At 37.5% G+C, this 15396-nt stretch overlaps 1 protein-coding gene across 4 annotated transcripts in view; it reads right to left on the bottom strand.

The window, feature by feature from the left end:
- Positions 1-15396, bottom strand: part of tmem131 (transmembrane protein 131) — a 51162-nt gene that overhangs the window by 11647 nt on the left and 24119 nt on the right. For all 4 annotated transcript variants that reach the window (XM_036570308.1, XM_036570309.1, XM_036570310.1 and 1 more), the window contains exons 6-23: positions 14048-14164; positions 13828-13950; positions 13078-13158; positions 12844-12994; positions 12679-12735; positions 12474-12535; positions 11310-11418; positions 10635-10743; positions 10379-10532; positions 9356-9526; positions 8813-8923; positions 8162-8296; positions 6975-7079; positions 6777-6863; positions 5123-5275; positions 2074-2149; positions 1848-1962; positions 1589-1727 (exon numbers count right to left, since the gene is read on the bottom strand). In XM_036570308.1, coding sequence (XP_036426201.1) covers positions 1589-1727; positions 1848-1962; positions 2074-2149; positions 5123-5275; positions 6777-6863; positions 6975-7079; positions 8162-8296; positions 8813-8923; positions 9356-9526; positions 10379-10532; positions 10635-10743; positions 11310-11418; positions 12474-12535; positions 12679-12735; positions 12844-12994; positions 13078-13158; positions 13828-13950; positions 14048-14164 — 2055 coding nt within the window. The remainder of the gene's footprint in view (positions 1-1588; positions 1728-1847; positions 1963-2073; positions 2150-5122; positions 5276-6776; positions 6864-6974; positions 7080-8161; positions 8297-8812; positions 8924-9355; positions 9527-10378; positions 10533-10634; positions 10744-11309; positions 11419-12473; positions 12536-12678; positions 12736-12843; positions 12995-13077; positions 13159-13827; positions 13951-14047; positions 14165-15396) is intronic.

Genomic DNA, 15396 nt, shown 5'->3' with positions numbered 1-15396 from the left:
TTGTGTCCAAAAGTGTGTTCAACATATGTACCAGCTCTGTTTGTAGCCCTAAAGTGTACCATGCTCTCACAATGTAGTAATATGGTTTAACACAGAAATTCACAGTCAGTGTTTAGTTTAATGGATTTTTGCACATCTGGATTTTCTGTGAGTTACAGAAAAAAGTTACTGTTTTTTTTGTTTTATATGAAAATACAATTGCCCCCACTTGTAAACTCAAACAAATGATGGTATAAAAAAACTGTAACAACAGTAACAACTACTGTTTCTACTGCTCCTGTGACGTCTACTTAACACAAGTGGTATAATACTCTACGTCGTGAGACAGTGTGGTAAGGCACCATATGGTTACAAATCCGTGATCATACATTTTATCGACATTCCCATTGGTAAGTGAATTTTGGTTCCTGAGTTAGATTCTTGCCAGGGTAAGATGCATACCAAACTAATACATATAAATGATGCAGACCTTTGATTGGTCAAATGTAGTCATCAGAAAAGCATCATGTGTCATCATCCATGTCAGATGACCACCACTGCTAGCAACACTAGCCAGCTAGAATCGCTGGCTGTGACTCTACACATAAAATGTGGAGTAAAAGGTAAATCAGAATTTGAAGCCACTTTGTTGTTGCAACTGTTTGCGTTTATTGTTAACTTTACCATTGTATAGGAAATCACGTCATCACCACACAACCTCCAGTTACTTTCATAGGTACTGTTATACAATGGGAAATGAACACCGGTACTCATTAGTTAATTCTGAATTCAGATTAGTAACCATACCATGCTGTAGTGCACTGTCTAGAGGAAACTTTTCATTGCCTTTATCTCATAATAAGCCAAATAAATGCAGTTTTTGTAGAACTTTTTCCCCCAGTACTATAACTAGCGAACTACAAAAACAACCTGTGGTTGGAGTAATAGGATTATTTCTTGCATCTTGATTTATAAGATGATTCAAAAATGAATTTTCTGGACAGCACTGTTCCCATCATGTATGGTGAAAACCAGACTGCACTTAACAGGCGGAAGACCGTAGCAGTGGTCACATGTAAGTATTAGAAATAGTTTTGGGATACTTCTCTGCATTATGAACTGCATAATTTGCATTCATTTAAAGGACATATTCACAAGAAGTTTCCTGGACAATTAAAGACTATCAATTTAAGAACAGAAGCACAGTTGTGTTATGAATTGAGACGATTATCCAAACACAGAAGAAATTCTGTATGAGAATGATGTGTAAAGAAGGAAGTTAAAAATGAGATTTAGGATGTCTCTTCGACCTCATGAAGATGCTGTGGTGGAACCAGAAGCAAAGCAGCTCATGGGCTTCAACATAGCATGGAGAAGGGCCAAAATTACTCTTCAATAACTCTGTTTAACTGCATTTTGCTGCAAAAGGTGGCAATTCATTTTTCACATCTGGGCTAGGTGTTGAACTCTCCTCGACTACAACAAAAAAATGAAATAAATATGGAAATTATGTGCTCACTCAGATTCCCATTCATCAAGCACAATGTTCAGGTTTGAAAAAACACAAAAAGAAAACACAAACTTGCAAATGAGTGTAAAAAGTACTCACCGAAGAGCTGTTGGTGTTGGTGAGGGGGAACAGAACTTGCTGTGAGGAATTTACTAGTGAGGGCCATGTAAGCTGTGCTGAGATTTTTGCCTGCACATTTTTCTGAAGATCTGTGTTTACTTCAAAGAATGCTTCAATCCTACACAAAAAACACAGCAATTGTTCAAGTTCCTACAAATATGCCCTTGTAGTAGACACTGAAATATGATTTGGAACATGTGATGTTGTAAACACAGTAAGCCTTCAAGGCAGAACTCACTCAAGCCCTGACTGTTCCTTCAGTTCTCTCCATCTTTTCAACAACCTCTGGTGCAAATCTACATCAGCATCCCAAATGTCCTCTTGCATGGCCAGACTATGGGATCTTGATTCAGCTGCAAACACAATAAAACAATTAACAAGTATTTTACACATTTAACAAAAAAACACCCATAAAACACAAACAGAACCAAAATAAACTGAAGGCGGCAAATAAGAGAACTTACATTTCAGCACAAATGGTAATCCCACATAACAGTGATCGCCACACTGTAAACTTGCATCAAAATAAATATTTGCTATCTGTAAAAGAAGAGAGAGAAATATATATTTAAAAAAAAGTTAAATTAAGGCAGATTCTACACTGCAGATGCTTGAATTGCTGTGGCCTGAACAATGTGGAACAGACTACTGAAGTCATGGTTCATTTTGTAGTCAGGCTCATGCCTGTGTAACTCTGGGTCTAAGCTGTAATTTCTCTATGAAGAAGAAAAGGAATGGTGTTAAAAAAAAAAACCAAAAAAAAAAAAACCAAGCAAACAAACAAACAAAAAAGCTCTCTTATAACGTGATAAAAAAAATGCTCCAAAGCCAACATGTTTTGCTGTTCATACATTTTTCATTTTTGTTACTGGATCCCTTGATAAGGTCATTAATGAACCAAAATACAAAACTTGTTAAAGTCATACACGTTTTGACATTCTAAGTGAAAATGAGTTAGCATATCTTCCACAGAGAATAATGCTAGTGATGTCACAGAGGCTATATCATCCCATGACTTTAGGTACCTAGATCTTCTTGCTTTCTCTGAGTGACCAGGAACACCGGCAGTCATCAACTACTCCCATAACCACAGTTACATTCTTAACTAGTGTTATGTTGCATAGATCCTGATCGCCAGGAGTAGTACTTCCTGAGTGAAGGATCTGTGCCCATGCAGTCACAACGAGTGTATCAGACACAGCCCGTGTTATGGGACAGGACAGCCTGCGTCAGATATGATGACGCAGCAACGTCGTCATTATAGAATGGAGGAAACGTGTACGCCGTAGATCATGTGGCTGCTGTACAACAGTGTCAATGAATGGAACTCCTGTGAAGGAGGCCTAAAACAAAGACTTTCCTGATTGAGTGGCCAGTAGAATGCGCAGATAATGGATGGTTGGCAGCTGTGCAGGCCAGCTCAATCACCTCCACCAGCCAACGCGAAAGATGGTGCTTTGAGAGTGGAGAGCCGTATTTAGATTCCAAAAAGCATATAAACAGCTGGTCTGTATTCCACACCTTTGCCATAGCAGAGACATAGCACTGGTTCTTTGAGCACCAGCCCATGAACACCTGCCACTTGCCCTTGTATACAGTATGGGTTGAAGGAGCTCTAGCATTCAGAATTGTAGTTTTGACTCCAGGAGAGCACGATGACAGATCAGGCCTTAGGGCCATAGCCACAGCTGGTGAAACTCCAAACAGTTGTGGATACCATACCTGTGCCCCATGACAGAATTAGTTTCAGCCACCATGGCACTACCAAGACAACCCAACGTTCTTCTCTCTGAACTCTGTTTAGGAGCGCTAGAATGAGAGACAGGAATACAAATTAAGACATGCCTGTGGCACAGAGAGTCCAGCTGGTGAGAAATCAGCCACATCTAGAAGCAATGACCTGCACTGCAGCCATGAGGAATCCTTAAAGCCACCGCAGTGTTAAGTACCATGTTCTTGCTCCCAGCCTCAGGCAGCCAATGAGTAGCAGAATCACCTGGACTCGGTCGATCAGCAGCGGGGCCACTATCGTTTGAGAGTTTGGCATCATGCCAATAAACTGCGTTGTCAGTGACTGAGACGGTTTGTTCTTTTCCCAGTTCACAGATAGGCCCAGTGATTGAGCATCTTCCTACAGCTTCTGAGAATGTTTGAGAGGGGCACACACACCAGCCAAATGTCTAATAAGGAAAGATTTTTAGCCTTTGCTCCATGAGGGGTGTCAGGGAGGCCAGTATGCACTTCAAAAACGCCTCAAAAACTAACAACTGTCTGAAGGGCATAAATTTGAACTGAACTCTTTGCCCTGGAACACAAACCGGAGAAAACACCTGTGCTTTGCACTATGGGACTTGTAAGTCCACCAAAGTAATCCACTCTCCATCTGCAAACACTGAAGAACAGCACCAATGTGAAGAATGCAAAAGAGCAAAAATCCTCAGAGGCTACTTCAACTGTCAGAAATCCAGAATTGGCCAAATACGTCTTTCTTCGGGAACAACAAAGGGTCTTCAACCTAGATAACTTGGAGAAGGAAGAGTGGCATTCAAGAGCTTCCCTAACCACTAGGCCAAAGACATGGCCCAGAACTAAGGGCAGAGAAGGAATCATCGCCCTACACGCATCTGTAAGTGTAGACTGCTCCAGCCATACTTGGTGGCAGCCATGAGCCAAATTCGCCGCCAGTCTGCCATGACCCCAAGCCAGATAGCCAACTGACTGAGGTGAGGGAAGAGCTTACACAGCCTACACAGAGATGCTTGGTGTGGTCAAATGAGGAGTGGAAGACAACTGTCCGAAGAGGACAAAAAGAGTTACGAATCACTGACACTATGAATGGTGTCACCCGACTGCATAGTAGGTCGATGGTGAGAAGGGAAAAGGAAGCTTGCGGCGAGTCACAGGATGATATAGCCTCAGCGACATCACGTGCAGGGGGCACAGGGTGACTCATTTGGTATACATCCTCTCGGACGTATACATACTTAGTAAGTACCGCCCCTGGCGGACAGGAAATAAGAAAGAAAACTTATATATGGCACAATTTCTATTTATTTGCTAAGTTTAACATATTGGGGAAAAAAAACAAAAGTTGAAACACCCATAACTTGTGTACAGGCACACTTTATTTTTTAATTTCATTTCCAATATAATTTCAACAAATAAATAACTACAGTGATATAAAATATGCAGAAGTGTGCTCTCTGTAGAGGTTGTGTACGGATTTTCACTTCAACAAAAATAAAAGTTATAATAAGTGTTTAATAGTGGACTTTCATGCAACATTATTTCAATGGACAAGAGTGTTAGCTTGCTTCTAGCATGCATGTGGCATGTAGTGGTTGCTCACATTCCACTGTACGTACATGCATAACGTACTGGCTTTGTAAACATTTTTGTTTTCCCTTATTATCTGCTAAGATCCCTCAGAGTAGAGCTTAGAGTCCCTAATATAGACAGGACATGAACTACAGAATGACAACACAACTTCAAAGGTCTATAAAGCACAGGTACCTTGGATTTGCGTCTGGGCTCCAGCTCCACTTTGTTACTACGAAGTCGTTTGTAGTAAAACCGCACATCCTCAGTAAGAGAAAGGATCTGCTGAAGCCTGACCTTCTGCGAGAATGAACTTTGGATGCTGAGGCCCTGGTGAACCACTTTTCCCTGGAGATAAATACGTCAAACACACACACACACACAATGTACAATATAGTCTGGAGGGGATTGGGATGGGGACACAGGAAATGTTTGGCAACTGCTAATGGACTGTTTCTTGACTGTAAAGGCAAGTACGCAAAAACAAATTGAGTAAGTGTGCTGCAGAGGAGACAGGGAGTGGTAACTAAAGGGAGCTAACTGTGTCAGTCAGGATTTGTGCGGAAATGTCTTCAGCCAAAGTTTGATACTTGGGTCTTTTTCAATGCCTTTGTTGTCTATAGTCAAGCATCTACTAACTATTTAGCTTTTGAATAATCATGAAAAAAATAGTAAGAATTATATTCTTCTGGTGTGTTGTCTACAAAAAGTAGCAGAAAAAGAAACTTTAACATTTCAAAACATTTTCTATTCATGCTGTCACATTCACCTGGGATGGTTAAGAGAGGACAGCATCTTTGGAGGGTAGACTAATAAGGCTGTGATGTATTGCACGGTCACTTTTGGCTCTGTTCATACTGCAGGCGAAAGTGGCCTTTTTCTTCATATGCAAGACATTAATTTTTTTGTGTGACAAAATGAACAATAAAAAATAGATTCAATCCGATGTTTTCAGTTCCGATTTCGGCCACTTTCATATGTAGTGAAATCTGATACGTATTTGATACATGGCAATGTGACCTCTGCCTGAACAGTCAGATCAGAATTCACACGACTTTTACATCAACTATCCTATTCATAATTTCATGCTGCGCAGGAACAGATATCTAACGCCAACATCACTGAGAAAGGCACTTTTCTAACAAGAGAAATCAAACTATTCAAAATCACAGGATATTTTGGTAAAAAAGAGAGAAACAAAAAAGGAGCCTCTTACAGATCAGGTTTCTTTATCCTGTATATATATATATATATATATATATATATATATATATATATATATATATATATATATATATATATATACATATACACATACACACACTACCATTTTGACTCTGAGTTTGCACCCCTTTAACAGCAATTATTTTCACAGCAGAAATATGAAAGAAAACAAGCTTTCTCCTTTCTCAGTTTCATTAGCTTCCACTATTAAAATAAGCATAGAAATTCACAATTTTTTCTCTTTTCTGTAAACTTCGTACAGCTAATGTTAATGTGACGTGAAAGGAGACTTTTAATCTTAGGGAATGTTGGAGGACAGCTGTGTTTGATGAAGGAGCCTGCCTGGTGTTCTTTTGTGCATTTGAGTCAGTACAGGAGCTTGATTTGTTCATATTGTTGTCAGATGTACGTCACATTAAAAAGATAATGTGAACAATCAAACAAAAACAAAGAAATAAATGAACAAATTAGTAGTTTTGGCAGTGAATCTACCACAAGTGTGTTGAATTCATCCAGAATCACCAGCCATGTGTTGACTTAGATCCTCACAGACAACAATATGGATCACTGTAACTATAAAGACGTTTCCACTGTAAAAAGACACTTCTTGCAGCAAAGAACTTACCGGAAAGGAAGGGGGCATAATAATGTGTTTGGGTGAAGAGCTTAATGTTCCCACAGCTATGAGGGCCTTTACTGGAATAGTCAATATCTGTAAGAGGAAGGAGAACAGGACTAAACTGTAAACAACACACCTGGGCAAGTATGGTCATGCCAGTGTTATGAGACACATCCACTATGAGAGTATAGAAGGATCACATACCTCATAATCTGTGGTAATATGTACAGCTCCATCATACACCCCCTCCAGTGCTTTAGCCACCAGAGTGACTTTAAATGCTGCATAATAGCCAGAGGCTAAAATGACCTGTAAGGAGAAATAGGCACAAACATTAACACCTTTACAAATCACAAAGTTCTGGTTTCCATATGCTTTTACTACATAAACTGAAATGCATGATGAAGTACAACTGCACAGAAAACATTGGTCCTTTTGTTTTTAATATATGAAAATCATGGTGCAGGATATGCAGATCATTATATTCATTTCTTTCATGTCAGCTGACTGATTATATCCCCAAGCATAAAAAGTGCAAACACAACACGTCAGTATATAAACATTCAGCCTTGTCCATTCAAGAGCTGAACATTAGGTTGGTAAAGCATGCAAAACCCTGACACAGCTAAATTGAGATTACGTAATTCATATTCAGTCAACCATGCTAGAATGGTCCCAAGAGCAAACATGGACTATGTCTCAAATATGAATTGCATGATCAAATAAAACAGGTTAGAATCTCATTCTTCACCCAAGAATAAACCTATGTGTAGTACAGCATGCTCCCAATTAAAACCTTGAAGGCAATTTTCTAACTGCATTTATGTTTTTCTCTACAGTAGTCACAAGATCTCTGCTGGATTATTAGACACAGAGGATATTTTGGAAATGAATGTAGAAAAGATGTGTGTGTGCGTGTATGCACACAGTACTTTGTTAAATTCTAACTTTCATTTATTTAATTTCTAGTCAAAACAACCTGTAAGTACATTTTTTTTTTCTGGAGATCACACAAGATAATTCACTTGCGCGACAAAGGGGACATTTTAAGAAAGGTAATCGGGAAAAAATTCCTAAACTGGAGTTGTAAACGTTATTTAAGTACAAAGAAACACAGAACAACCTTAATCATGCAAGACTGCCCATAAATAAATAAACAGTACTAAGCTTTTATCTCTGAGGGATAATAAAAATTTACAGGTGTTTCCATCTATCTTTCAACTGTGAGAGGACTCAACACAATCAGTCTGAATGGATGTGCGTCTGTCACACAATTGTTAGTGACAAAGAAAAAATTTAAACAAAGAAGCCGCTGGTGTTTTGACATCAATGGACTGACCTCCCTATAGCCTAGACCTCAACATATTATTATGTTTTAAATATAGCCTTACAGTTTTGTAATGGACTGCTGAAGTGTTCTGGAGCTCTCTGATTCTACCCAGTGCTACACTCCTGTTCCCTTTCTCTGTGTTCAGTAGCTCCATCGACAGACTGTCTCCAGTCACCAGCCATGACTTTATTTCCAGCTGCAAAGAAAGAATGAGTCACATTAATCAGCAACGATGCACGGTTACACCAGTCTATCTAAAGCCTTAGACAGAACCACAAAAAAGCACTACAGGCAAAACCACAAAAAAGGCACTACAAAAAACAGTTTACCACAATTTCAACTTCATTCTACAACAAACTATTTCACTATATTCCTATTTTGAAAATTGTTAAAGTCCATTCAAATTTGTCACAACGTAAAAATCTTATTGCTGCATATATCATTTTATTGTTATATCATTTTTAATTTCCCTCTTTTGTCTTTTAACCCACGTTGAGTTGCATTGTATGCATGAAGTGTGCTATACAAACAAATCTTATTATTATTGTTATTATTACAACCATTATGGGGGTTTAAGATGTTTAAATGCTCTGTATTAATACAGTCAGTATCTCAGGTGGTCATGAATGGGGCACATTTTCATACTTTCTTCAATGAAAACGACTACCTTGTAACCCAAACCCAGTCACCTATGCAGTTACCTGACCCTTACCTCTATGGGGTTGCTGTTGACGACCACAAACACCAAACTGCTGGTGTCTGTAGCACTAAGGACTCCATAATCCAAGATGTGCTCTGTAGGACTAGGTGGAAGGACTACAGGCTGTTGAGAACACATTACAAAGAAGATTCCATGAAATTACCAAACAAAGAGGGTATACACACCATAAAATATCAGAATTAATCTTTATACTCTTAAAAATGTTACATTTGTGAGGAAACCTGTTTTTTTTGTTTATACAAATTGGTTCTTTTAGTTTGGAAGACATTTTAAACAGGACTAGTATAAGCTGCAAATAAGAACTCTTCAATGCAATGATGTACTTGCTAATAAAGGCAAGCAAGAAATCTGCACAGTACAGCTATATAAATTGTCAGTAAAAAATAATCCAATTTCAAGAGTAACCCTTCTCCTGTAATAATACTTTTGTAATTACTTTATTACTATGTTACAAAAAAGTCCCAACCATTCAAGAAATTACTTTGTAAACATTTCAGTTATCCTAAAGCATGTTAGCAGGCTCTGCTAATTTACCTCCAGGAAGCCAGTATACGCCCTGACAGGCAGGTGGAACTTTGATGCATTGGTGATGAGGAGGATGTTGCTGTCGATGTGAATGGATGGACGCACAGGCCGGAAGAGAAGTGAGAACATGTAGCGCGACTCGTGGGGAGGGATGAGGACTGGCGCGCTAAAATTATGCACCTAAACCACACAGGAAATGGAAACCAAAATGAAAACGTTAGTGCTCAAACAAGCAAAACAAAATACTTATTTTTTGGCAGCAGCGCAAAGTGCTCAAGCTTGCCAAAACAACCTAATGAAGATTACTTGAGTATTTTGGAGTAGCCATTGACATGGCATTAATCACATTTGTCATGGTCTTAAGGAAGCAGAAACACCACACCACATTGGAGTTGCTAATTCTCAAAAACTAAAGTACATTACTTATTTATTAGCCAATTTTTAAAAACTTCCCTGGCTCGGCAGTTACATATATAGACCAGGTGAAAGTTTTAGACACCTGAGAAAATTAAATGAAAAGCAATTTATCTGTGCAGTAAGTATTTATTTGCTCAGAAAACAAATATAATGATAAACACAAATAACAGTAATACAATAAGTCGTTATTTATTGTATGTGAATGTGTTTGTTCAACCATTTCTAACCTCTCCTCATGGCAGCCCAGTAAAACTCATCATCCAATGTTTGGTTTCAAAGTCAGCTTTCAAAACACATTTAACTGACTTGGACTAAAATTGTTTTGCTTCGATTGAGCCTATACCTTAATCATCTTTATTTTATTTTATTTAAAAAAATGTTTGAACATTGTTCTGTTAGTGCTAAAATTAAGTAACACTACCAAAATGTTACCAAACGCTTGAGCATATAAATAAACACACAAACTAAGCAGGTTGCCATCATACCAGCTTATAAATAAAATGAGCATTATTCTAGCTGAATGGAATAAAGCAGCCATACTCCCCTGCTTTATTATTTTATGAGCTCCTCTGAAGCTCAACATGCTGTATTATGGAAATACGCAGACTGACTCACATTGAACATAGTCTTCGCATCCTCAGGAAGGGACACGTTGTGGATGCGTATGGCGAAGTTAAAGGTGTTGGTGAGGTAGATGGGCCTATCCACTGGATCTACAGGGCTATCTCTGATGTGGAACAGGGTGGCTGTGTGGTCAAAGCCCAGATACCTAAGAGAAATAAAGAAAATAAGTCTTATATTTCCAATATAATACAAGAATAAAGACAGTATTTGGAATAATGAAGATAAAAACACAGGTGTTATATCTGACCCTTCTAAAACTTCAGCTTGGTAAGGGATTTCAAGTTTTGAGTAGCTTTTCTCTTTCGCCTTTACTGTTATTTTACCAGAAAACTGGTCTGGTCTTCTTGCTTTTGAAGCTGAAATGACAAGATTTAAATAAAAGATACAAAAAATTAATTCACATAAAACATGAGACGACAGACAGACACTTTATTTCTAGACTGATGTATTACAAAAAAGTGGCACAGCTTCTCTCTGTAAATAAAATTGTAAAATAAAAATCTCAGAAATAACAAAAAAAAAAAGTGATTCTTCTTTGAAATGCTGTTGTAAAGCAGTAAGCCACACAATGTTAAGCACTTGTGAGTCACCCATTGGATGACTGATGGTCAAGTGGTTTTAACAAGAAGTAACCAGTGTACCCTCCCCTTCCACTGCTTATAATAAAAAAATCTCTCCTGTTCATAAACTGCTGTGGCCTTCAAACCTTCTCATATTTTAGGTTCTTACAGATAACATTCATTGGCATAATGTTTTATCAAGTTTTAACAAACATTTTTGGTGCTTTATGTTTGTTAGTGTTGAATAAAGCCAACGTAACTATCTCAGTGTAAACATATAATACTACTATATGACTTGCAGCAAATGTTTCAAGAAATAAAATGTAATTTTTTTTTAAGAATAATATAAAATACATTCTTACCATCAAAATTAATACTTGCAACTTTGGTATATCGACTCTCTCCTGCTTTTAGTGTGATCTGCTTGAACTCGACTGTGATGGCTTCGTTTGATGGTGTTGGACGAACGCTCTGTGAAATGGAAACACTGGTTAGTCTACAACAAACAGTAAAACTGCATTAGAAAACTATCCAAGCTAAGAGTATGCATTCACTGGCAGTGGCCAAAAATCAGTTCCTTTTATTTTCAAAAGTGATGAAAAAGATATAAAATCGTGACAAAGAGACCGAATAGAGACAGTGAGGTAGAATATCAGGAGTCAGGCAATAGAACTACACCAGCAATAGCTCATAAAAATTTGCTCCTCTACCTGTTGCAAATTAAAGCAAACATCGGTAGCCTATAGACTAATCCAGTGAAAGCAGAACCACATCTTTGTTGCCTGCTCATAAAGATATTACATCTGTGTTACTGGTTTCTGCAATTACAGAGAAGCACGCACACCCAAAAATGATATCTCCATGTATAAAACTTTATCCATTTATTTACAGTGTAAACTGTAACGCCAAAATAAAATACATATAAAATATATATAAAATAAGAGTGCACAGCTGGTGATGCAAACTGCCATCACGGCATATAATGACTAAAATATAAAAATAATTATTAACAAGCCAATCATATATATTGTTAAGATTTTGTAAACATCACCTGTATTATGTTTTTAGGCACAGTCATATGCAAAAGATTGAAGATTCCCAGGTCAAATTACATATCTAAGTGAAAATCAAGTGAGAACAAAAGTAAAAAATAAATTTTCTGCAATTTTTTGTGTGCAGTGTCTGAGTTTAACATATTGGAAAAAGATAAAACATGAAATATAAAAGTGCCATTACTTTTTCAAAGGCCACATTTTGTGGGGTTTTCCCTCCAGTATGTTACTAAACAGTAATTGTGCATTAACATGTGCAGCAGCGTGCTGTCTGTAGAGGATGTGTTAATTTATTTTCACTTAGAAAACCAACAAAACATGTCATTTGACCAGGGGCGCCCAAACTTCTTCATAGAACTGTAATTAAGTTAAGGCTTTGTCAATGTTTTAAAACTAGAGAGTAGATGTATAGTAGATGACCATAAAGTAGATGATAATACAACCACTTTTCTAGGAGAAACCTAGGGGACCTACCATGATTGACACATCTTTTGCTCCAGAATTTAGAAGATGCAAATTCAACTGTTTTGGTCGATCTGAAAAAGTATTCATAAGTAAGTAAATGTAACGTCAACACTCACACCAAGAAAAACATCATGTACACGTTGTATGTTGCAAATAAAAGATTTTAAAAATCTGATCTGATTTTTTAAAAGAAAGGACAGGATAAAATCATTACCTTGTGATCGAAGCGTACCAAAGTCCAACATCTCTGTTGAAGAGTATATACCAGGTGCTGGGGAAAGAAATTAAAATGTAGTTAGCAAGAGATTTAAATTAGGGCCAAAAATCTCAGGCTAACTGTTTTGACTGTGACACAATGATTATGGGAATTCATCCTGACCTGTGGTGACCTCCACTTCCACAGGGAGGATGATAAACTCATCCTCATTGGATGCATTGGTTTTGATCCTGATAAAAGCTGTGTGGTTGTCAGCATCCCGCGAAGAGAAGCTGGCCCTCATCACACCCTTTGTCTCAAACGGGGCAATCTCCTGCATAAATAAAACAAATTTCTATGTACTCTGAGCTAAATGCACACCAAAAGTTCACAACAGTTATTTAACTTCATGCTCACCCATAACTTTTTGGTGCCACCTTGTTGGCCAGTAGGCAGCTCTAGATGCAGATCACCCCCACTTGAGTACATCTCCACAACCTGGAAGAGAAAGCAGTCACCTGTCAACCTGTTCAGCAGCATTCATGTACACTGGAGTTTTGAAGTCTGAAGCCAGTTTTGTTTGAAACCTGGAAATAAACAAAACTTACCTCTACATGACCATTGTCCAACCCCTCTTTAATCCTTAGCATTAAACAGACTGTTTTTGTTGCTGTGCTTTTAAGACTAATATATGTAAAAACCTTTTTTTCTGATTGGCTGCCCTATATTGTGGTTCATTTAAAAAGCAGTCCAAGCTGAAACACTCCTTATAATTTCAGTGGACAGAGCTAAACTGCTTCAGACTAAATAGGTGATGTTTTTTGTGACTTCACAGAAACAATGAATTCAAAACAGACTGTTGCTGCTCATTTTCTATATTTGGACTGCATGGACTAGGGAGTAAATGGTATGTTTTGAAACTTGAGCAATATTTATATGCTATATCAGACTAGTTTACTTTAAAAGGAACATGATTAACATGATACCGGCCTTTTAAAGCAAAAGAAGGAAATTCCAAATAGCAAGAAATTCTGAAATTTTTTGCAACAAATTAGAGAAGAAGCATTTTCACTAGTTGTCTCACACTTTTGGACCCCACTGTATATTCAACTTTAGACATCCAATAGACAGCACACTCTGTCATAGAAGAAGTAAGGCAGGGATTACCTGGAGTGGTTCACTGTGTGGGTTGAAGATGTTTATGAGTGGAGAGAAGCTGCTATTTACGGGTACTCTGGCCCCTACAAAGGGCCTGAGTCTGTAAGGGTTAGGGATGCCCACACCAAACACCTATATTAAACAACACAATGCAGAGTCTCGTCGGCGAAAAAAATCTTTATTTTATTTATCCTTCCAGTTCACAACATGCATTCTGTGCTTAACGTACCTGGTATGTGAACACTCCATGATGAGATGTGTTAATAAATAACGTATTTTCTACATTTCCTACTACTCGAGCAAGAAACACTACATCAAATGAGGTGTTCCCTCCTGGTGGAATTATCTGGAAAACAAAAGCAAGCAAGACAGTCAGTCATACTGTAGTATATCTAAATTAGTAAATTTAAAAACAAATGCCACTTGATCTTTCTGTTTGAAGACTAAACTGAACTAGTTATTTGGGAGCAGCAGCTTTAGACCTTGTTTTACCACAATACTCACACCACAAAAGACCTGTATATCAAAAAGAACCATTAAAACAAAACTTCTGGCGACATTCTGGAGGCATGAAATGCATCACAAGTACTTGTGTGAGAGCTATTTTGAGCTGGCTAACAACAACCTTGGAAATATGGTTAGGTTAGATTTCCTGATACAAGAAAAAAAAACCGGGGGGGTCTTAAAATCTGCCATAGGTTAATATGTTAACATTTTCATTTTCAGATTATAAAGTATTCCATGCTATAAAAGTACAATATACAACAACAACAACAACAACAACAACAAGCTAGCCATGAGCTAATATACACTTTCGAGGAGCATGCACCTCCTCTCAGCTCTCAAGTTTGAGGTAAAGTGCAATATTAAAGAGCAGGGAGGGTCTGCACTAGGGATTTAAACTAGAAATGAGACTTAATTATTTCTTATTATGTGTTATTTGTTGAATTTAGAGTAAATTATTGTTTCTTGAATTATTAGTGATTTTTTTCTTAAATATTTCTTAAATGAGTGCTTAATTATTTCCTAAACTACATGAAATATAATCATTTAAGAGGGTTGTACAGAACGATACAATGTATATTTCTAATCAATAAATGTCTGGTACGTGATGTGCATTTGTAATACAGAATATAATATAACTCATGACTTCCTCTTTTAGGAACACATTTGACTTGACAACACAATCACAGGTGTTCATACAGTCTAAAAAAAAATGGATGTTACTATAAGTGTCACTTCCTTTTGAATCAGAAATTGATCATGGAGGCATCATCTGCACATACATTGTTACTACTTCATTGTTACTACATAAAAATTTCCAATATCCAAACTCATCATTGGTCGTTCCTCCTGTGGTCTCTTAACAGTATGCAGTTTGCTGCATACTGTTGTCAAACGAATGCCAAATTAGTCAAAAAGATTGCAATGATGATATGAAAAAAAAAACAAACATCCTGTTAACTGCAGTGCTTTTTCAAAGTAACATGCAAGGTAACATGCATTATGGAGTTGACACTTGACTGAGCCACAGTGTAAACATGGGTTTTTATTAATAAAGTAGGTCTACTTTATTAA

This window comes from Colossoma macropomum, unplaced genomic scaffold, assembly GCF_904425465.1.
Source record: "Colossoma macropomum unplaced genomic scaffold, Colossoma_macropomum, whole genome shotgun sequence".
In the NCBI taxonomy this organism is placed as follows: domain Eukaryota; kingdom Metazoa; phylum Chordata; class Actinopteri; order Characiformes; family Serrasalmidae; genus Colossoma; species Colossoma macropomum.
The sequence above is the reverse complement of the archived record's forward strand: the minus strand, read 5'-3'. Positions and strand labels throughout refer to the sequence as shown.